This window comes from Oncorhynchus tshawytscha, linkage group LG01, assembly GCF_018296145.1.
Source record: "Oncorhynchus tshawytscha isolate Ot180627B linkage group LG01, Otsh_v2.0, whole genome shotgun sequence".
Taxonomy (NCBI): Eukaryota; Metazoa; Chordata; class Actinopteri; order Salmoniformes; family Salmonidae; genus Oncorhynchus; species Oncorhynchus tshawytscha.
Genome location: NC_056429.1, coordinates 42,248,026 through 42,272,581, shown reverse-complemented (window position 1 = coordinate 42,272,581; position 24,556 = coordinate 42,248,026). Strand labels below are relative to the sequence as shown.

The following is a 24,556-nucleotide window of genomic DNA, read 5'->3' as shown; positions in this document are numbered from 1 at the left end:
TGGGGACCTTCAATGCTGCAGAAATGTTTTTATACCCTTCCCCAGACCTGTGCCTCAACACAATCCTGTCTTGGAGCTCTACGGACAATTCATTCGACCTCATGGCTTGGTTTTTTTCTCTGACATGCACTGTCAACTGTGGGATCTTTTATATAAGTAGGTGAGTGCCTTTCCAAATCATGTCCAATTAATTGAATTTACCACAGGTGGAGTCCAATCAAGTTGTAGAAACATGCAGGATGCAGCTGAGCTCAATTTTGAATCTCATAGCAAAGGTTCTAAATACAAAATAAGTATTTCTGTTTTTTATTTCAAATATTTTTTTTATAAACCTGGTTTCACTTTGTCATTATGAGGTATTTTGTGAAGATTAAATGGGGATTTTTATTAATTCCATTTTAGAATAAGGTTGTTACGTAACAAAATGTGGAAAAAGTGAAAACTTTTGTACTATGGGGGATAGTAGATTGACGTAGACTAGTGCTTTTCCTGTTCTTTCGGCCTACTCATCTTGTTGACTGACGAAAAGTAAATCTGGATGGACAGTTCTTCCAATATTTTCAATATGCAGTTGCGTCCCCAATGTGTCTGTCTTCACTTGTTGCCTGTGAGAAAGACCCGATCACGTTATGGAGAGCCATGTGAGTGAGAGGTGCTTAGGAGCTCGCAGCACTCTGGGCCAAGGGCACAATGTCCACTGGCCGCAAAAGGCATGCAATTCCTTTAGGGTGCACATAGGGGATGCCGTCGTGAAATTCGAGGCATGATCAAGTGCTTGTCAAATTGTGTATGAGAGACTAATGAAGTGTGTACAGCCTGCGCAAAAAAACTATGCAGAGCTCATGCTTTTCAAGTTACTTTTTTCAAATCATCATTAGTCTCATCATGCAGCTATCCCAAACCGTTATCCCAATTTTAAACTCTCCAGAGTTTGTTCATTCACAGTTTCTTTATCTCTTTTTCAAAGGCAACAGCCCAGTAGAGTGTAGAGCACACGACCATAGCCACTAGCCAGGAGTTACCATTCCCAGCCCCAGTTACTCGCTGCTAGCAATGGGCTCTTTTGCCTTTGTACTCCCTCCCTCTAGCAGTTAGCCGCTACTAGCTACTCAGCTCTTCTGTCCTTGTTACTCTCTCCCTCTAGCAGTTAGCCACTACTAGCGCCCGGCTCTTCTACCCTTGTAATCCCTCCCTCTCTGCTTCTCACAGTCATCCTGTTCATCCCAGGAGAAGCTGCACCAGCTGCCCTTCCAGCCCACGGCGGACGAGCTGCACTTCCTCACCAAGCACTTCAGCTCCGAGAGCATCACCGACGAGGAGGGACGACACTCGCCCATGCGCCCCCGCTCACGCAGCCTCAGGTAGGATATCCGCCAGAGACTCATACACCCACACTTCAGTACAATGCCCAGTGCCCACTCAAACCCCCCTTTGCCATCCTCCTGCAGTATCTCACCTAAATGACTGTCTGTTGCTTGTCAGTAGGCCTATCTGTAGGCTGTAACTTTCGTAGACACAAAGGTATTCTACCTGTAGTTGGTAGACAAAAAGGTCAGGCCCTTCTCATTGACACATCGCTGGCAGGTGTGAGTGACTGTGACCTCTTCAGTGTGGGTGGCTGGCAGCAGAAGACTTCTATCACCTGTCTACTGCCCTCAGCCTCAGACTCCTCGCTCGTTAGCCATCACACCCTGTCCCTCTTTCTGTCTGTCTGTCTGTCTGTCTGTCTGTCTCTCTCTCTCTCTCTCTCTCTCTCTCACTTTACCTCTGTCACTCTTGCTTTTCTCCACTCCTCTTTCTCTGTCTCTCTCCACCTCACTCTCTTTCTCACTCGCTCACTCTCCATCTACCTCCCGCTTTGTGTCCCTTACTGGCACAACATTTTCTGTGTCTATCAGTTTTTGGTGCCAGAATGGACACTACATGACCAAAAGTATGTGGACACCTCCTTGTCAAACATCTCATTCCAGAGTATTGGACATTTAATATGGAGTTGGTCCCCCTTTTGTTGCTATAACAGCCTCCACTCTTCTGGGAAGGCTTTCCACTAGATTTTGGAACATTGCTGTGGGGACTTGCTTCCATTCAGTCACAAGAGCATTAGTGAGGTCGGGCAGTGATGTTTGGCGATTAGGCCTGGCTCGCAGTCTGCATTCCAATTCATCCAAAAGGGGTTTGATGGGGTTAAGGTCAGGGCTCTTTGCAGACCAGTCAAGTTCTTCCACACTGATCTCGACAAACCATTTCTGTATGGACCTTGCTTTGTGCACGGGGGTATGGGCATGCTGACATAGGGAAGGGCCTTCCCCAAACTGTTGCCACAAAGTTGGAAGCGCAGAATTTTCTAGAATGTCATTGTATGCTGTAGTGTCAAGATTTCCCTTCACTGGAACAAAGGGGCCTAGCCCAAACCATGAAAAACAGCCCCACTTTACAGTTGGAACTATGCATTTGGGCAGGTAGCATTCTCCTGGCATCCGTCAAACCCAGGTTTGTCCGTTGGACTAGCCAGATGGTGAAGCGTGACTCATCACTCCAGAGAATGCGTTTCCAATGGCGGCGAGCTTTACTCCACTCCAGCCGATGCTTGGCATTGCGCATGGTGATCTTAGACTTGTGTGCTGCTGCACAGCCATGGAAACCCATTTCATGAAGCTCCCGATGAACAGTTATTGTTCTGATGTTGCTTCCAGAGGCAGTTTGGAACTCGATAGTGAGTGTTACAACCAAGGACACACTACGCTCTTCAGCACTCAGCGATCCCGTTCGGTGAGCTTGTGTGGCCTACCACTTCGCGGCTGAGCCGTTGTTGGTCCTAGACGTTTCCACTTCATAATAACAGCACTTACAGCACTTACAGCACTTGACTGGAGCAGCACTTTTGACAAACTGATTGTTGGAAAGTTCATTTGGGCAGGTAGAACGCTACCTGCCCAAATGAACTTCCGGCGCCGACAGAGATGGCCGCCTCGCTTCGCGTTCGCTTCGCGTTCCTAGGAAACTATGCAGTTTTTTGTTTTTTTACGTGTTATTTCTTACATTAGTACCCCAGGTCATCTTAGGTTTCATTACATACAGTCGAGAAGAACTACTGAATATAAGATCAGCGTCAACTCACCATCAGTACGACCAAGAATATGATTTTCACGAAGCGGATCCTGTGTTCTGCCTTTCAACCAGGACAACGGAATGGATCCCAGCCGGCGACCCAAAAAACGACTCCGTAAAAGAGGGAAACGAGGCGGTCTTCTGGTCAGACTCCGGAGACGGGCACATCGTGCACCACTCCCTAGCATTCTTCTCGCCAATGTCCAGTCTCTTGACAACAAGGTTGAAATCCGAGCAAGGGTAGCATTCCAGAGGGACATCAGAGACTGTAACGTTCTTTGCTTCACGGAAACATGGCTCACTGGAGAGACGCTATCGGAGGCGGTGCAGCCAGCGGGTTTCTCCACGCATCGCGCCGACAGAAACAAACATCTTTCTGGTAAGAAGAGGGGCGGGGGCGTATGCCTTATGGCTAACGAGACGTGGTGTGATCACAGAAATATACAGGAAGTCAAATCCTTCTGTTCACCTGATTTAGAATTCCTCACAATCAAATGTCGACCGCATTATCTACCAAGAGAATTCTCTTCGATTATAATCACAGCCGTATATATTCCCCCCCAAGCAGACACATCGATGGCTCTGAACAAACTTTATTTGACTCTTTGCAAACTGGAATCTCTACATCCTGAGGCTGCATTCATTGTAGCTGGGGATTTTAACAAGGCTAATCTGAAAACAAGACTCCCTAAATTGTATCAGCATATCGATTGCGCAACTAGGGCTGAAAAAACCTTGGATCATTGTTACTCTAACTTCCGCGACGCATATAAGGCCCTGCCCCGCCCTCCTTTCGGAAAAGCTGACCACGAATCCATTTTGCTGATCCCTGCCTACAGACAGAAACTAAAACAAGAAGCTCCCTCGCTGAGGTCTGTCCAACGCTGGTCCGACCAAGCTGATTCCACACTCCAAGACTGCTTCCATCACGTGGACTGGGATATGTTTCGTATTGCGTCAGATAACAACATTGACGAATACGCTGATTCGGTGTGCGAGTTCATTAGAACGTGTGTTGAAGATGTCGTTCCCATAGCAACGATTAAAACATTCCCTAACCAGAAACCGTGGATTGATGGCAGCATTCGCATGAAACTGAAAGTGCGAACCACTGCTTTTAATCAGGGCAAGGTGACTGGTAACATGACCGAATACAAACAGTGCAGCTATTCCCTCCGCAAGGCTATCAAACAAGCTAAGCGTCAGTATAGAGACAAAGTAGAATCTCAATTCAACGGCTCAGACGCAAGAGGTATGTGGCAGGGTCTACAGTCAATCGAGGACTACAAGAAGAAATCCAGCCCAGTCACGGACCAGGATGTCTTGCTCCCAGGCAGACTAAATAACTTTTTTGCCCGCTTTGAGGACAATACAGTGCCACTGACACGGCCTGCAACGAAAACATGCGGACTCTCCTTCACTGCAGCCGAGGTGAGTAAAACATTTAAACGTGTTAACCCTCGCAAGGCTGCAGGCCCAGACGGCATCCCCAGCCGCGCCCTCAGAGCATGCGCAGACCAGCTGGCCGGTGTGTTCACGGACATATTCAATCAATCCCTATACCAGTCTGCTGTTCCCACATGCTTCAAGAGGGCCACCATTGTTCCTGTTCCCAAGAAAGCTAAGGTAACTGAGCTAAATGACTACCGCCCGTAGCACTCACTTCCGTCATCATGAAGTGCTTTGAGAGACTAGTCAAGGACCATATCACCTCCACCCTACCTGACACCCTAGACCCACTCCAATTTGCTTACCGCCCAAATAGGTCCACAGACGATGCAATCTCAACCACACTGCACACTGCCCTAACCCATCTGGACAAGAGGAATACCTATGTGAGAATGCTGTTCATCGACTACAGCTCGGCATTCAACACCATAGTACCCTCCAAGCTCGTCATCAAGCTCGAGACCCTGGGTCTCGACCCCGCCCTGTGCAACTGGGTACTGGACTTCCTGACGGGCCGCCCCCAGGTGGTGAGGGTAGGCAACAACATCTCCACCCCGCTGATCCTCAACACTGGGGCCCCACAAGGGTGCGTTCTGAGCCCTCTCCTGTACTCCCTGTTCACCCACGACTGCGTGGCCACGCACGCCTCCAACTCAATCATCAAGTTTGCGGACGACACAACAGTAGTAGGCTTGATTACCAACAATGACGAGACGGCCTACAGGGAGGAGGTGAGGGCCCTCGGAGTGTGGTGTCAGGAAAATAACCTCACACTCAACGTCAACAAAACTAAGGAGATGATTGTGGACTTCAGAAAACAGCAGAGGGAACACCCCCCTATCCACATCGATGGAACAGTAGTGGAGAGGGTAGCAAGTTTTAAGTTCCTCGGCATACACATCACAGACAAACTGAATTGGTCCACTCACACAGACAGCGTCGTGAAGAAGGCGCAGCAGCGCCTCTTCAACCTCAGGAGGCTGAAGAAATTCGGCTTGTCACCAAAAGCACTCACGACTTCTACAGATGCACAATCGAGAGCATCCTGGCGGGCTGTATCACCGCCTGGAACGGCAACTGCTCCGCCCACAACCGTAAGGCTCTCCAGAGGGTAGTGAGGTCTGCACAACGCATCACCCGGGGCAAACTACCTGCCCTCCAGGACACCTACACCACCCGATGTTACAGGAAGGCCATAAAGATCATCAAGGACAACAACCACCCGAGCCACTGCCTGTTCACCCCGCTATCATCCAGAAGGCGAGGTCAGTACAGGTGCATCAAAGCTGGGACCGAGAGACTGAAAAACAGCTTCTATCTCAAGGCCATCAGACTGTTAAACAGCCACCACTAACATTGAGTGGCTGCTGCCAACACACTGACTCAACTCCAGCCACTTTAATAATGGGAATTGATGGGAAATGATGTAAAATATATAACTAGCCACTTTAAACAATGCTACCTAATATAATGTTTACATACCCGACATTATTCATCTCATATGTATACGTATATACTGTACTCTATATCATCTACTGCATCCTTATGTAATACATGTATCACTAGCCACTTTAACTATGCCACTTTGTTTACATACTCATCTCATATGTATATACTGTACTCGATACCGTCTACTGTATCTTGCCTAAGCTGCTCTGTACCATCACTCATTCATATATATGTATGTACATATTCTTTATCCCCTTACACTGTGTATAAGACAGTAGTTTTTTGGGGGGAATTGTTAGTTAGATTACTTGTTGGATTATTACTGCATTGTCGGAACTAGAAGCACAAGCATTTCGCTACACTCGCATTAACATCTGCTAACCATGTGTATGTGACGAATAAAATTTGATTTGATTTGATCCTATGACGGTGCCACATTGAAAGTCACTGTGCTCTTCAGTAAGGCCATTCTACTGCCAATGTTTGTCTATGGAGATTGCATGGCTGTGTGCTCGATTTTAGAAACCTGTCAGCAATGGTGTGGCTGAAATAGCCGAATCAACAAATTTGAAGGGGTGTCCACATACTTATGTGTATATATAGTGTATCTATCTCATTCAGTGAATCTGTCACTGACACTGTGTTCTCTGAGTTCTGAGGTGCCAGAACTGGTGACATCTCAGCTGATCAGCAGTTCAGCTGTGCCTCCCTGTCCTGCCCTGTTCTGTTATGACCTGCAACTGTCAGTCTTAATCCCCTCCCTTCTTCCTTCTCCTCCTTCTCCTCCTCCTCCCCTGGCTCCTGTCTCTGCATTCAGTTACCCCTCCTTTCTAAAGCTAAACATCAAACAGACTAGCTACTGAAAGTCCCAAACTTTCTGCCTTAGCAGCAGACATATCTCATCTCTACACCCCCTCTCCTCTCCTCTCTTCTTGTCTCGTCCCCTTCATCTGTGTGGATTTAGAACACACTGCTTTCATCTCACTCTATCCTCATGAATGGAGAACAGAAAATGGCTCTGTTGGTATGATTTGAGAGATACACTTCTCACTTAGAGAGAGAGATGCGGTTTAGTGTTAAGATGACTCGATGAGACAGAGGCCTAGCCGTTCCCCTCCTACTAGGCCGTATCTCTATCTGAATGTACTCTCAAGGGGCTTGCCTGCCACTCAGGCTATAGGAATGAGATGTATAAATATCAGATGAGGTATGAGGGAAAGGCATTACTAGCCGTTTACAAATTACTATCCCTGCTGTATGACTTTACTGTATGCCTCAGCAAGGATTAATCATCTGATGAAGGAGAGAGATGGGCAGTGATGGAGAGAGAGAGAGGGAGGATGGTAGGGGAGAGTGGGGCTTTAGGGGGTGAAGGAGATAGTGAGAGAAGGATGGAGGAGCTTCAAAGAGGGTGATTGCTACAGAAATAAAGAGAGAGAACGGGTGGGAAAGAGTGCTACAAGGCAGATGAGGTGAGGGAGAGATTGTGAAAGAACGAGCGAGAGAAAGCTAGGGATGCAACAATTCACCGATACGCATCGGCCCCTGATTTAAATGTTTAAGATACAAGTGCATCGAGCTGCGGACCCCAAACCAATCCAAATTAAGTATGCATCGATCCAGTGACGATTTTAGCATGTAAATCTTGGTGGGGAAAATTCCCTTTTTTTTTAATGCATCTTGTTGTGGGTGAAATTCTAAGATTATTTTATAACACTGTTATTGCATCAAAATATTGTTTTATGCAACAGAATAAGGGGTTCTTAAAACTATATTGTGTCTGTGTGAACTGAGAGTGGGCATCTGGGGCTTAATGCTGACAGTAGATTTACGATGCCTTAGGCCACATTCATTCATGTGAGGGAGATGGCTATGGTTTGACTGGAACCAGGGAGAGATGGCTTGGGTATGGGTTTCTAAACAATGAGAACAGTCTATACAGCAGATACTGTCTGTTGTGAATTCTTAACACTGCTACACCTGGCTATCAGTGGAGCCTTGTGTGGCTGCAAAACAGTTCATTCAGCCTCGTTTACTGCCTTCAATAAAAATAAAACATAGCTGATATGGCTGACTTTCATAAACAAATGTAGTTTCTTCTGACAATTGAGATGTACAAACTATGGAATAAGGGAACAATGACTGGATGAGGTAATCCGTCATTTCGAGTAAGACATTAATGAGCAAGCTAAGACGGACGTAATCAATATAACTATTTGTATAGTGATAGAATTCCTAAAACAGGCTAAAGGCTACATGTGCACCACCATATCAGAACAGTAGGCTAAGTTATAAGGGGGAAAGGGCTCAAATGATTAGGGTGAGGCAAATGGGCTACTAGCAGCTTACTACACAACATACACTTAGTATTACTTTCTTAGCTACAGTATGCATATCTCCCTGGCATATTACATCATTTATGCAGCAGCACACAATTTGTGGGCATATTTTGTCAACCTACACTCTGTATTTTCTGCTGGCTGCCCCACCACCACAGAAAGCACTGAGCTAAGCTTAAACACCTGCATTTTTGTAGCTGCCTTACTCAAGAAAGCAAAAAAGAGACCATGTTTGGATGTTGCTCCAATTATTTTTTGGGGACATTGTTTGCAAACTGATACGTGACACGTATTAATGGCAAAATAACATGCAGGTGGGGCTCAAAACCCTGAATGACGTGTCGCCACTACAACGGGTCAGAAAATCGATTCAAACGTTACAACTCGCCGGTTCACACATTATTTTTGCTTATATTACATTATTTCTACATTTCGAAAATAGGACAACTGATGTGTCCTCCCCTTCAGTGCCAAACTGCATGTAACTGTGCTACAACCCCAGCCAATATCAGTAGCCTAGTTAAACTGCACTCTGTGCCCAGCTTCGCACTAGGTGGCCTGTTCTTGATCTTGCTGTACCTTCAGCATTCAAATGATAAAATGGCCTGCGTGATATTTGGCTTTATTAGTTGACAAAATACTGTATGTATACGGAATAAAAATATAAACGCAACATGCGACAATTTCAAAGATTTTACTGTTACAGTTCATATATCATTCCATTAATTCAATTGAAATACATTTATGGATTTCACATGACTGGGAATACAAATATGCATCTGTTGGTATCTGGTGTGACCACCATTTGACTCAGGCTGTTGATTGTGGCCTGTGGGAAGTTGTTGGATATCGGCGGGAACTGGAACATGCTGTCTATCCAGAGCATCCCAAACATGCTCAACTGTGACAGTCATGTGTATAGGTGGCAGGGAAGTCAGGCGCAGGAGAATGAAAACTTGGTGGAATGGAGTAGTTTAATAACTTAAAACACATAGCTCCAAAACCATGAAATACAATGAAACAAAGTGGGTACGAGGACCCGTCGCGCACCAAAATACAAAACACGAATACTGAACATAAAACAATCTCTGACAAAGACATGAGGGAAAGCAGAGGGTTAAATACACAACAGGTAATGAATGGGATTGAAACCAGGTGTGTATGAAAACAAGACAAAACCAATGGAAAATTAAAAATGGATCAATGATGGCAAGAAGACCGGTGACGGTGACCGCCAGAACAAGGAGAGGCTTCGACTTCGGCAGAAGTCGTGACATCAACGGGTGACATGTCTGGTTAGTACGCAGGCCATGGAAGAACTGGCACATTTATAGCTTCCAAGAATTGTGTACAGATCCTTGACACATTGGGGCATGCATTATCATGCTGAAATATGAAGTGATGGCGGATAGAACACACCTCCAGGATGTGTTAGGGCTATTTGACCAAGAAGGAGAGTGAGCCTCACCCTCTTCAACATATACTGTATATCATTGAGTTGGCGAGAGCACTAGAACTGTCTGCAGCAACCGGCCTCACCCTACTAGAATCTGAAGTAAAATGCCTACTGTTTGATCTGGTGCTTCTGTCACCAACCAAGGAAGGCCTATAGCAGCACCTAGATCTTCTGCACAGATTCTGCCAGACCTGGGCCCTGACAGTAAATCTCAAAATAATGGTGTTCCAAAAAAGGTCCAGTCGCCAGGACCACAAATACAAATTCCATCTAGGCACCATTGCCCTAGGGCACGCAAAAAAAAACTATACAAACCATGGCCTAAACATCAGCACTATAGGTAACTTCCACAAAGCTGTGAACGATCTGAGAGACAAGGCAAGAGGGCATTCTATGCCATCAAAAGGAACATAAAATTCGACATACCAATTAGGATCTGGCTAAAAATACTTGAATCAGTTATGGAACCCATTACCCTTTATGGTTGTGAGGTCTGGGGCCCACTCACCAACCAAGAATTCACAAAATGGGATAAACACCAAATTGAGGCTCTGCCTGCAGAATTCTGCAAAAATATCCTCCGTGTACAACGTCAAACACCAAATAATGCATGCAGAGCAGAATTATGCCGATACCCGTTAATTATCAAAATGCTAAATTCTACAACCACCAAAAAGGAAGTAATTCCCAAACATTCCATAACAAAGCCATCACCTACAGAGAGATGAACCTGGAGAAGAGTCACCTAAGCAAGCTGGTCCGAACACAAACAGATCCCACAGAGCCCCAGGACAACAATACAATTAGACGCAGCCAAATCATGAGAAAACAAAAAGATAATTACTTGACACATTGGAAAGAATTAACAAAAACAATGAGCAAAGTAGAATGCTATTTGGCCCAAAACAGAGAGTACACAGTGGCAGAATACCTGACCACTGTGACTGACCCAAACTTAAGGAAAGCTTTGACTACAGTGGGGCAAAAAAGTATTTAGTCAGCCACCAATTGTGCAAGTTCTCCCACTTAAAAAGATGAGAGAGGCCTTTTCTTTAGGAATTCATTTGCAAATTATGGTGGAAAATAAGTATTTGGTCAATAACAAAAGTTTATCTCAATACTTTGTTATATACCCTTTGTTTTGGAATGACAGAGGTCAAACGTTTTCTGTAAGTCTTCACAAGGTTTTCACACACTGTTGCTGGTATTTTGGCCCATTCCTCCATGCAGATATCCTCTAGAGCAGTGATGTTTTGGGGCTGTTGCTGGGCAACACGGACTTTCGACTCCCTCCAAAGATTTTCTATAGGGTTGAGATCTGGAGACTGGCTAGGCCACTCCAGGACCTTGAAATGCTTCTTACGAAGCCACTTCTTTGTTTCCCGGGTGGTGTGTTTGGGATCATTGTCATGCTGAAAGACCCAGCCACATTTCATCTTCAATGCCATTGCTGATGGAAGGAGGTTTTCACTCAAAATCTCACGATACATGGCCCCATTCATTCTTTCCTTTACACGGATCAGTCGTCCTGGTCCCTTTGCAGAAAAACAGCACCAAAGCATGATGTTTCCACCCCCATGCTTCACAGTAGGTATGGTGTTCTTTGGATGCAACTCAACATTCTTTGTCCTCCAAACACGACGAGTTGAGTTTTTACCAAAAAGTTATATTTTGGTTTTATCTGACCATATGACATTCTCCCAATCTTCTTCTGGATCATCCAAATGCTCTTTAACAAACTTCAGACGGGCCTGGACACGTACTGGCTTAAGCAGGGAGACACGTCTGACACTGCAGGATTTGAGTCCCTGGCGGCGTAGTGTGTTACTGATGGTAGGCTTTGTTACTTTGGTCCCAGCTCTCTGCAGGTCATTCACTAGGTCCCCTGTGTGGTTCTGGGATTTTTGCTCACCGTTCTTGTGATCATTTTGACCCCACAGGGTGAGATCTTGCATGGAGCCCCAGATCGAGGGAGATTATCAGTGGTCTTGTATATATTCCATTTCCTAATAATTGCTCCCACAGTTGATTTCTTCAAACCAAGCTGCTTACCTATTGCAGATTCAGTCTTCCCAGCCTGGTGCAGGTCTACAATTTTGTTTCTAGTGTCCTTTGACAGCTCTTTGGTCTTGGCCATAGTGGAGTTTGGAGTGTGACTGTTTGAGGTTGTGGACAGGTGTCTTTTATACTGATAACAAGTTCAAACGGGTGCCATTAATACAGGTAACGAGTGGAGGACAGAGGAGCCTCTTAAAGAAGAAGTTACAGGTCTGTGAGAGCCAGAAATCTTGCTTGTTTGTAGGTGACCAAATACTTATTTTCCACCATAATTTGCAAATAAATTCATAAAAAATCCTACAATGTGATTTTCTGGATTTCTTTTTCACATTTTGTCTGTCATAGTTGAAGTGTACCTATGATTTAAATTACAGGCCTCTCTCATCTTTTTAAGTGGGAGAACTTGTACAATTGGTGGCTGACTAAATACTGTTTTGCCCCACTGTATGTAGACTCAGTGAGCATAGCCTTGCTATTGAGAAAGGCCGCCGTAGGCAGACCTGGCTCTCAAGAGAAGACAGACTATGTGCACACTGCCCACAAAATGAGGTGGTAACTGAGCTGCACTTCCTAACCTCCTGCCAAATGTATGACCATATTAGAGAGACATATCTTCCTCAGATTACACAGAACCACAAAGAATTGAAAAACAAACCCAATTTTGATTAACTCCCTTATCTACTGGGTGAAATTCCACAGTGTGCCATCACAGCTGCAAGATTTGTGACCTGTTGCCACAAGAAAAGGGAAACCGGTGAAGCACAAATACCATTGTAAATTCAACCCATATTTATGTTTTATTTATTTTCCCTTTTGCACTTTAACCATTTGCACATCGTTACAACACTGTATATATACATAAGATGACATTTGCAATGTCTTTATTCTTTTGGAACTTCTGTGAGTATAATGTTTACTGTTCATTTTTATTGTTTATTTCACTTTTGTATATTATCTACTTCACTTGCTTTGGCAATGTTAACAAATGTTTCCCATGCCAATAAAGCACCTTGAATTGGAGTGAATTGGGTGATGGAGTGCTGCATCAGATTTCCTGGCCTCCACACTCACCCGACCTCAACCCAATTGAGATGGTTTGGGATGATTTGGACCTCAGAGTGAAGGAAAAGCAAGACTGTTGGAAAAGCATTCCAGGTCTCTACCTCATGAAGCTGGTTGAGAGAATGCCAAGAGTGTGGAAAGCTGTCATCAATGCAAATGGTGGCTACTTTGCAGAATCTCAAATATAAAATATATTTTGGTTACTACATGATTCCATATGTGTTATTTCATAGTTTTGATGTCTTCAATGTAGAAAATAGTAAAAAAGAAAGAAAAGGCCTTTAAATGAATGTCCAAACCTTTGACTGGTATTCATTGGCTATGTCATAGCTCATTTTTAAATGATAATATTGATACATTACTAACCCAAACACTTAATCTGCAAAAATGACAAGTTAGTTCGTGGTTCATGGTGATTTCAGAACCAAAGTGTTCCCCCTAATGTGATAGTAGGGTGGTAGATGCCTAGTCTCCTTTATGGCTCAGCTCAGGTGCCTAGATAGCACATACACCATAGACACACACACACACACACAGAAGTCAGCTCAGACAGATCCAGCTCAGCAGCTAATTTTAATTTAGAATGGAGAACTCATGTGTTTGTGCGTCAAATGTTACTGCATCGAATCGTATCTCATCGAACCGAATCGCATCGAATCATTTCAGACTATAACGTATCGTTCCTGTATTTTATCAGAGCCCATGTATCTAGATCCGTATCGAATCGTCTTGAAAGGGAAAGATGAACATCCTTAGGGAAAGCACGGGAGGGAGGGAGAAAGCTGAGCCTCAGACCAGCTAATTAAGATTAAAGAAAGAAGCAATCATATGTTAATTTCATGGCCTTGTAATCAGCCATGCTGAGAGTGATGACTGCAGTGCTTATTCTCATGTCCTTCCTATCTCTCTACCTCTTCCTCTGTTTTTTTTCTCTCTCTCTCTCTCTCACTCTATCCATCTCTATCTCACCCTCTATCTCTCTCTCTCGCTCTCTTTCTCCATCTTTCTCTCTTTCCCTCTCTCTTTCCTCTTCCCACTCTCATTCTTCTGGAGTTGTAGAAATAATCTCAACATGTTCATCCATCATAGGCTTGTCATATCCAGCGGTGGGTCCTGTTTTAATGAGCAGCACAGAGCCTCACAGACAGACACAGAGACAGTCACACACACACACACACACACAGTCACAGACGGTGTATTTAATTAAACACTTTTACCCTTCCCTCAGCAGCCCAGCCCTTCATTTTGGGTGTCACCTTGTTGAATGTATTACCCATGTCATTAGCGTCTCATCGAATGGGGCTCTGAGGTGCTCACACACACAAACATACAGTGGCTTGTGAGAGTATTCACCCCCCTTGGCATTTTTCCTATTTTGTTGCCTTACAACCTGGAGTTAAAAATGTTTGGGGGTTTGTATCATTTGATTTACACATGTCTACCACTTTGAAGATGCAAAATATGTTTTATTGTGAAGCAAACAAGAAATAAGACAAAAAAAACAGAACTCGAAAGTGCATAACTATTCACCCCCCAAAGTCAATATTTTGTAGAGCCACCTTTTGCAGCAATTACAGCAGCAAGTCTCTTGGAGTATGTCTCTATAAGCTTGGCACATCTAGCCACTGGGATTTTTGCCCATTCTTCAAGGCATCCTGCTCCAGCTCCTTCAAGTTGGATGGGTTCCGCTGGTGTACACAATCTTTAAGACATACCACAGGTTCTCAATTGGATTGAGGTCTGGGCTTTGACTAGGCCATTTCAAGACATTTAAATGTTTTCCCTTAAACCACTCGAGTGGTGCTTTAGCAGTATGCTTAGGGTCATGGAAGGTGAACCTGTCACGTTCATCATAATGAGGAGACCAAGGTGCAGCATGATTTCAATACATTCTTCTTTATTTACGAAGAACACTAAACAAACGTGCCGCTAATAACGAGTGCTAACAGGCAACTACACATAGACAATAACCGACAAACCAAAATGGAAAATGGCAACCTAAATAGGATCAACAATCAGAGACAACGATAAACAGCTGTCTCTGATTGGGAACCAATTCAGGCCACCATAGACCTACATTTACCTAGACAATACCAAAACCCCATAGATATACAAGAAACCCCTAGACAAGACAAAAACACACATACCACCCTCATCACACCCTGACCTAACCAAAATAATAAAGAAAACAAAGATAAATAAGGTCAGGGTGTGACAGAACCTCCAAAGCTAAATTTTAGTCTCATCTGACCAGAGGACCTTCTTCCATATGTTTGGGGAGTCTCCCACATGCCTTTTGGCAAACAGCAAACGTGTTTACTTATTCTTTACTTTAAGCAATGGCTTTTTTCTGGCCACTCTTCCGTAAAGCCCAGCTCTGCGGAGTGTACGGCTTAAAGTGGTCCTATGGACAGGTACTCCAATCTCTGCTGTGGAGCTTTGCAGCTCCTTCAGGGTTATCTTTGGTCTCTTTGTTGCCTCTCTGATTAATGCTCTCCTTGCCTGGTCCTTGAGTTTTGTTGGGCGGCCCTCTCTCAGGTTTGTTGTGATGCCATATTCTTTCCATTTAATAGTGCTCCATGGGATGTTCAAAGTTTCTGATAGTTTTTATAACCCACCCCTGATCTGTACTTCTCCACAACTATGTCCCTGACCTGTTTGGAGAGCTCCTTGGTGTTCATGGTGCCCCTTGCTTGGTGGTGCCCCTTGCTTAGTGTTGTTGCAGACTCTGGGGCCATTCAGAACAGGTGTATATATATACTGAGATAATGTGACAGACCATGTGACACTTAGATTGCACACAGGTGGACTTTAATTCACTAATTATGTGACATCTGAAGGTTATTGGTTGCACTAGATCTTATTTAGGGGCTTCATAGCAAAGGGGGTGAGTACATATGTACGCACCAATTTTCAGTTATTTCTTCATTCCACTTCACCAATTTGGGCTATTTTGTGCATGCCCATTACATGAAATCCAAATAAAAATCAATTTATTAAATTACAGGTTGTAATGTCACAAAATAGGAAAAACGCCAAGGGGGATGAATACTTTTGCAAGGCACTGTACATACACCTCCCTGCCCCTCACACACACACACACACACACACACCCCTCCCTGCCAGCCTCTTCTCTGTCACGGTCAATTAGGTCCTTCATTTCCCCAGTCTCATGCCTCACTGGTGTTGGGGCAATGTTATTCTCTCTCTCTCTTCTCTCTCTCGCTCTGATTCACTTCATTTGTCCTCTTAATCATCCTCTACCTTTTTTCTTTTGAGCACCCGTTTCACGTAATCTGACATCAGTGTTTAAAAAGCCAATTCACCCGTTTCTAAAACGCTAATCCTTTAAGAGAAATAGTATTGTGCTGCAGTATATAAATGAATAGCGACAACAGGATTCAACGGTCTTCAAAGTTCAAGTTTATTTCAAAAATCTTCTCAGCCTATTGACACACAGGCTTATACTGTAGATCCAAAACCTTTCCCCCCCCACAAGTATAATTTGAGTCTGTGTTCAAGGTCGTTTTCTCAAATGACTTATGAACATCCTTTTCTAGGCTGTCAGTCTGATGTTAGTCATTCTCAGGACCTTAATGATTCTATTAGCAGCTCGTTTGGATGTGAGGCTTCTTCAATAAAGTCACATATCACTCAAAGCAACTCCACTCACTGACAAAGGAAAATATCCTTAAAATATTTGAGTATTTATGAAGCAGCCACTGTGCATCAATCTCTGTCGGAGCTAACCTTTTGGTTGCTGTGGCAGCAGTGGCATGGCTATGATTGTATTTCTGAGTGATTAAAAAAATAAAAAATAAAAAAGAACAGTAGTGTGGTGGCAGGACTCAGAGCTGAGAACGTTTCTCCTCTCGGTTCGTGAAGATGACTGGCATATATTTTATTTTATAAGCAGACAGTTCTACTAAATTAGTATGTTAGGCGTGTGTAAGAGAAGCAGAGGATATGCGAATATGTTCTGAGAAGCTCACCTTCCAGCAAGAGTGTTAAGATGATGATAAAGAGCTCCTATGAGGTTGACCTCATATGTCACATTCAGTGTGATCTCATTCAATTATGCTGGGTAATAGGCAACAGAATGGTTCATAAGATGAGCGAGCTGTCGGTGGAGGACGATAGGCAATACCTCATCCCCCTGGTCACATGACCACACCTCCACACGACACACAGATGACTCACACAAACAGTCACATCTGTGGACCCCAAATTCAATTTTGTGCCGGCCACACATTCCCCCACCGCTTCCAATACAATGCTATATTGTATTCCAATATAATGCTATACAGCCGCTCAGATTGGAATGTCTCTCTCTCTCTCTCTCTCTCTCACACACCATGTCTCAGAAGGGAGTCTCATTGTCGCCTCATTGCTTCAGACAGAACCCCCAGTTTATTCTCTGCTGTGGTGGTGTGAGTGAGAGACAGAAAGGTCATGGCTGTCTCCATTTGTTCCTGCTAGCCAGAGTTTTGATGTGGAAAGCGAGATGGAGAGAGAGAGAGAGAAGGGGCTGATGCACACAGACTAAATGAGCCATCACCGCTACACATCACACTCCCCAGGGAACTGACCTTTCCAGCCATAGACATCCACCAGTATGAAATCCTCGATGAAGTCCTGACAGACAGATAGGGTCCTCAGACTGACTCTCAGACACACTGTCAGGAACATAACGCACACATCCCCTGCCTGGTCTCAAGAGCCATCAGCTCTTCATGTGTGTGTGACATACAGTATGTGTGTAGCCATGTATGTCCATGTCTGTGTTTCTGACCTAAGAGCTGTCATCCTCTTCAATGTATCTCATGCCCTCTCTGTCTGACCTGACCTCCCTCCATCCACAGTATCCCTCTACTGGTGCCTTGGGACTTGGAGCTCACTTCTGTCATGCTGTACTGCAGCTCAGGGATACTGAAAAACACAGAACCCTACTACCATGCAGTATACTAGTCTCTCTGGACTTATGTAAACTAGACTCCCAAGCTATAGTCTCTCTGGACTGGTGTAAACCAGACCGCCAAGCTACAGTCTCTCTGGACTTATGTAAACTAGACTCCCAAGCTACAGTCTCTCTGGACTGGTGTACACCAGACCGCCAAGCTACAGTCTCTCTGGACTGGTGTAGACCAGACCACCAAGTGTAGTCTTAGAACTCCAAGCTACAGTCTCTCTGGGCTGGTGTAGATCAGACCACCAAGCTACAGTCTCTCTGGACTGGTGCCGACCAGACCACCAAGTGTAGTCTAGACCCCCAAGCTACAGTCTCTCTGGGCTGGTGTAGACCAGAACACCAAGCTACAATCTCTCCGGACTGGTGTAGACCAGACCGCCAAGCCACAGTCTCTCTGGACTGGTGTAGTCTAGACCACCAAGCTACAGTCTCTCTGGACTGATGTAGACCAGACAACCAATTTACTGTCTCTCAGGACTGTTGTAGACCGGACCACCAAGTTACAGTTTCTCTGGACTGGTGTAGACCAGAATACCAAGCTACAGTCTCTTAGTTCTCCACTCATATCTCTGTATGTTTGTCTTTTTTCAGCCCTGGTCGCTCACCCATTTCCTTTGACCATGAGATCGTCATGATGAACCATGTCTACAAGGAGCGCTTTCCCAAGGTACCTTCCCATAAGAATGATTCATTCATATCAGTCTTAACATTTGTTTATTATGACTTAGTTGACATTAATACATTCAGAAAGGAAATACCTAGAATTAAAATCATAACCAATTTATGACAGTCCTTCAATGAGCTTTTCAATTGTAATAAAGCTCTCTATGAGTTGTCTGGAAGGTGAGCGTATGTGAGTCAACTCTCCCCCCTCTCGTCCCCAGGCCACGGCTCAGATGGAGGACCGTCTGGCTGACTTCCTATCGTCCTCGGCTCCTGACAAGGTGATGCCCCTGGCCGATGGGGTTCTCAGCTTCATACACCACCAGGTCATAGAGCTGTCCAGAGACTGCCTGGATAAAAGCCGCGAGGGTTGCATCACCTCACACTACTTTTACGAGCTGCAGGAGAACCTGGAGAAACTGCTACAAGACGTGAGTGGACTGTTTGTTTTAATTTTGGGAGTTAAGGTGGATTTGAGGAGTTTCATCCTTTGCACTGATATTTGCCAACATCAGTAGAACAATTAATTAAGTGACGATATCGTCCAATTCGTGTTCATTTAGACACCTGTTTGTTAACCCCCGTCACACATTGTTTCACTAAGGTCCTCACTCATCATCATTAAGCCTGTCAAGTCTGTCATGCAGTTTGTCAACACACCGTGATGTCATAGGATGAGGACACCACTTTGACCCGTTTAGGTCATCAGAAAAACATAAACACCCTTCCTCTCTCCTTCTCCCCCTCCCACCCCCATCTCTCTCTCTCTCTTTCTGTCCATATGGGACACATTCCCCCACACATGCCACCAATATGTTAGTCACAAGACGGGTTGGTCTGTGTTAGGATTTGAGGGACGTTCAATAGTGTGTGTGATGTCATTGATGTCTCTGTTATCTCAGTTACAGTGCCGGGGTGCTCATGGTTGTGACATTATTGCTCCTAGTGGCCTCGCCCGGCGCCCCCAGTCGACGGAGGGTGGGGGGGGGGGGTCTCCTGTCCCTGATGCTAATTTCATGGCCCAGCAGTCAGCAGAGGTGATTGATGAATCTCCCAGACACCCAGGAGGAGGGGTGCACCGAGAAAGAGGGAGCGAGACTAAGGGAGAGAGGGAGGGAGGGAGGGGGAGAGAGAGAGAGACAAAGTTAGGGAGGGAGGGAGCGAGCGAGCGAGGGATGAAGCCATAAGAGGAGGGGTCTGCGGGGAGTTTTCCAGTCTTGGATTGGCTGTTTAAACCATCCTGTGTTAGGGCTGATGCCTGTTAGAATGTGGTTTGTGTGTGAGAGACAGAGAGAGAAAGAAAGAAAGAAAGAAGCAGACAGAGTATTAACCCCACGAGAGCCACATGCTGGCCACATTTGGAGAACAGAAAGAACATTGTATCACCTTCACGGAACTAATTGGGCGACATGGTTCGGGGGGCTTAGCAGAACGCAGTAGGTGGCGGCGATATAAACGTGCTGTGGAATGAGGCAGTGAACAGGTACCCAGAGCGGAGGGATCCGGATGGCCAGCGTTGCGTTTTTTCCCCGTTATTTCCATCGATCTGGCCCAGGATGATGTGTCGTGTGTCGTGGCAGAGGAGGCTGGAGGAAGAGGAGGTGCTGCAACATGTTTTGGAGCAGAGGGAGTGGAGGAGGAAGTGGAGCACACTCACATGGGAGTGTGATCACAACGCTTTTCCAGTTAAGTTGTTGTCTTGTCTGTTTGCGGTTGGGGGGTGGGGGGGCGCTTTTTGGACTGAGGTCAGGTCAAGGTCTCTGCTGGACCGTCTTGGTTGGTTACAGGTATATCTGTGACAAGGGATCGGCATTGTGAAAGTTGATGCTTATTATTTAGTAACAAATGGTAGGCTATTGCATACTTCAACTTTTTTGGCTTGGAAAAGGACCTCTTGTCATATGTTGTCTGCCGCACACCTTAGTATGTTGATTCAGTGTATGTTATATGGCACCTACATGCAGTCAGTCCATGTTGTGAGCCAGATGTAGCGGTCAGTGCTCTTCTCCATTGTCTTGTTCTTCACCCCTCTAACCCTATCCCCCTTTCAGTCTCTGTCTTGTCACAGCTCCAGGCCACTACTCTAACCCTCCTCTAGCCAGGCCAGGCCATCCATCCATTCCCATATATCCATTCACCCCACGCGGCGACACCATTTAAAAAACGTCACAGGAGACCACCTGATCCACCTCAACCCCTACCTCGACCTCGGGCCTGAGTGACTTGTCGCCATAGCAACCCCCCGCCTCTGGCCCAAGAAGGACCCCTGTGTAGACTTCAGAGGCCCAGGTCACCTGAGGTGGGGAATGAGGTAGTTAGCTAGCTAGGTTGCCTGCTCAGCACTCTCCATCAGTCACAGTGTGTCAGAGGTGGTCCTTTGGCTGGCTGGCCATCACTCACTGGTAGTCAGGTCTTTACAGGCAGTTTAGAAGATGCACACACTCGCACAGACGCACAACACACACAAAGCCACACCCATTTGCACACACTCACACACATACAGAGACACTAGGGGTGTGCCGATCGTATCCGTTTTATCACACTTGATACTCGGATTCAGATTTACTCTTGATCGGAAAACCCGGACGTGCCCTTTAAATGCTGGTAAAGTCTAAACCTCAAGTGCATATTACTGCGCTATCACTCAGAACGTATCGTTATGTTCCTTCACTCATTGACACACATTGTTAGACGACCCGACAGATGAAAACTTACTTTGGTCCTATTCAATTATCAACGAAATAGGCTACTAAATAGCCTAATGTATGGCTGGCTACTAGTGCCTGCATTTATTCCAGACACAGATTTAAATGAAGGTAGGCTAATTTGCTTGCCCCAATATATTGTTTCACTTTCCAGAGGAGCAAAACTTCTCTCTACTGACACTTATGCCACAACATTTGTATCATAAAAATAAACTACATTTGTCATTTTATTTTCTAATGATATGTCGCTCGGTAAACATGCCTGGGCGAGAATAAATAATAATAGCAAAGCAAGTATGGGTTTGGATCACGATATAACGACAGATGTTGTCAGCAATGGAATAATTATATGGACAGACAGTGGGCATACTAAACAACGCCACATCGACAGACAAAACGACCATATAACCTCAGCAAAGTCAACAGGAAATAACTAGATGGAACAACAATGACTAGCTACGGATTCTGCTTCGTACACAATGTTTAGAGAAGGGGAGTTGTGCCCTGAGACGGGTGACTGCGATTGAGTGAAACAGAACCGTGTGTTTTTGTCTGTGGTGAAATGAGAGCAGAGGGAGAGCGGCTTATTCTAATCCAATCGTTGCAGCTGGCTCAACCGATACCCTGCCTGTTTCTTTACAGACAGATGAACTAGCCAATAGTTGTTTGGAGCACACAGCCCTTCACACTGTTTGAGTGAAAGAGAGATGTGTGCTGCCAGCTGAAAATGACTTTTCTCAGATCACGGATAATTACAAAAAATACTTGTGTCCTAATCATATTTGGAAAATTGTCCATATCCGTTACGATACTCGTTTTGTCTGTGTACTTGGAGACACTCTTCTCTCCCTCTCTCTCTCACACACACACACACACACACACACACACACACACACACACACACACACTGTCTCTCACACTGACACAGCGTAGTTAATTAGCCGTTGTGAGTGTGAATGACGGTCCCACCGCTGCCCATTACTCACCAATCACTTGTCTATAATGGGAGGAGATCGTCCATTCCTCCCTCCATCTTCAGCACTTTGGCGCTTTCATTACCTTTGTAAATTATTCAGGAGCTGATTGGAGCCCCTAGGGCCCCTGCTGCCTGCCTACCTAGCAGCCTGTCTAGCTGCCTGCCTGGTCAGCCTGCCTGCCTGTGTGTGTGTGTTTCTGTCTACCTGCCTGCCTAGCTGCCTGCCTGCCTGGTCTGTCTGTCTAGCTACCTGCCTGTCACTATGGGATGTTTCTATTAGCCCGTGGCCGACGGACACCTGGCCAGGCCTTGTTTATTAACAGTCTCTGGCTCTCTATTAGGCTGCCACTATATCCACTATATCTACCTGATGGATGTGTGTTTTACACACTTTGTCTATCTTCCCCCCCTTCAGTGTTTTCAAGTATCAGAGGTGCTCTCTAGGTGGTTTTCTGTGGTAAATTACTCTGTCCAAACTGACAGCATGTTCCGTGGTATATTTTCACTGTATCAGTGAGGTCATTCTGCTTTAGCTAGCTATCTGCTTCTCAGTGTCAGTCTTTATTGTATGTTTAAGTGATAATGCCAGAGAAGCCGGTGTTTGGAGGAAATATTGGCACGGGTGTTCGTAGAGGGCCAGAAAACCGTGCCAAGATATCCTCCAAACAATGGCTTCAAGGGCTTCACTTTTATACAATGGGTCACCAACATATTCAAATAATGATTGACATATTTTAAATTAAAAACTTTATTTTTATGAATTTATTAAAACTATTTCATCCTTCCACAAAATATCGTCCCGACACAAATCTAGGGTTGCTACTCGAGCCGGCTGGTTGTTCGTTCTATCAGTTCGGTTGACAGATGTCACGCCCTGACCTTAGAGATCCTTTAAATTCTCTATTTGGTAGGTCAGGGTGTGACTCGGGTGGGAAATCTATGTTTATATTGCTTTGTTGGCTGAGTATGGTTCCCAATCAGAGGCAGCTGTCTATCGTTCTCTCTGATTGGGGATCATACTTAGGCAGCCCTTTTTCCCACCTTCTGTTGTGGTATCTTGTCTTTGGTTGCATGTGTTTGCACTCCTAGCTTTACGTTCATTGAGTTGTTTATTGGTTTTGGTGGAACATTTAAAATTAAAAGAAAATGTACGCCTACCACGCTGCACCTTGGTCTTCATTTAGCGACGAGCGTTGCACCAGAGACCCGACCTAGTCGTTCTGTCTTTTTGTTCTGGTACCTATGGACGCGACCCAGCAGTTTGTTCTAAATGTTCTATTGCCATACTGACTGGCAAGGTTCTTATCTCTTGCTTGCTAGCTAGCCAACTACGGCTAACTTACAGTCACGTCAAACATTGCAGCCAGAATAACAACATTGTGATGGCATTTCCATTTGTTTAGGCTGTTTTCCAATGACATTGATTTGGACACATCCATAACAGTGAGCTAATGAGGCGCGATTTCGCCTGGCATAGAGAATGTGCTCTTTCATCAGGACACTGTGGTTCAGAGGAGCTAGCCAACAACACATCTGACAAAATATTTTCAAACTGAAGCTGGAAAGACTGCAAACCAGCTGCACTTCATTTCATTTGACCTTTTTTCAATTGACATTTCTTTGTATCTATCCATAAAAATGGTGCCAGCTGATTCATGATTTCAACTGGCTGAGAAACTCTGACTGTGTTTGTCTAACGACAAGTTCCATACTATGGGACAGCAGGAGATCGAATATGAATATTGAAACAATGTTGCAAATGTCGGAGAGACAGACAGCAAGGTTTATACAAATATCCGCTTTTGAAAACTAAATGTTAGTCTAAAAGAAATGTGAGATAATATCTAGATGCTTTTTATAGTGGAAATCAAGTTTATAAATTGCCTGGCTGGGTTGATGAGACAGTGGATTGAGCAGTCAGATGGAACAGAGTAAATAGGCATTTTAACGTCTTAGATTTAGCCAGTGTTAACTTGTGGAATAGACACCGGCTGGAATGCGGTTTTAACCAATCAACATTCAGCATTAGACCCACCCATATAATGGAGTGTATCGACTGCATGTATCTTTTCATCCTCTTTCCTGTGTCATCTATGAAAATGGACAGATAGGTGAAGCTGTTTTTATACGAAAAACCAAGTCTGGTTGATGTAGATTTGATTATATACTACTGATTGTGTATAAACTATCTTTCTGATCATGTATAGACTAACACCATTCTATCTTTCCCCCATGTACCTCTGAGGTGACTGTCTATTGCGGCAAGTAGTACTGATGGTTTCATACTACCAGTGTACTTTCTAACCCTTCTTCTCTCCTCTC

At 44.8% G+C, this 24,556-nt stretch overlaps 1 protein-coding gene across 1 annotated transcript in view; it reads left to right on the top strand.

Moving 5' to 3' along the window:
- Nucleotides 1–24,556, top strand: part of LOC112250885 (microtubule-associated serine/threonine-protein kinase 2-like) — a 111,544-nt gene that overhangs the window by 69,686 nt on the left and 17,302 nt on the right. Inside the window, 3 exon segments of the mRNA XM_042321591.1 lie at nucleotides 1,210–1,361; nucleotides 18,482–18,557; nucleotides 18,775–18,984. Of these exon segments, the coding sequence (XP_042177525.1) occupies nucleotides 1,210–1,361; nucleotides 18,482–18,557; nucleotides 18,775–18,984 (438 nt within the window).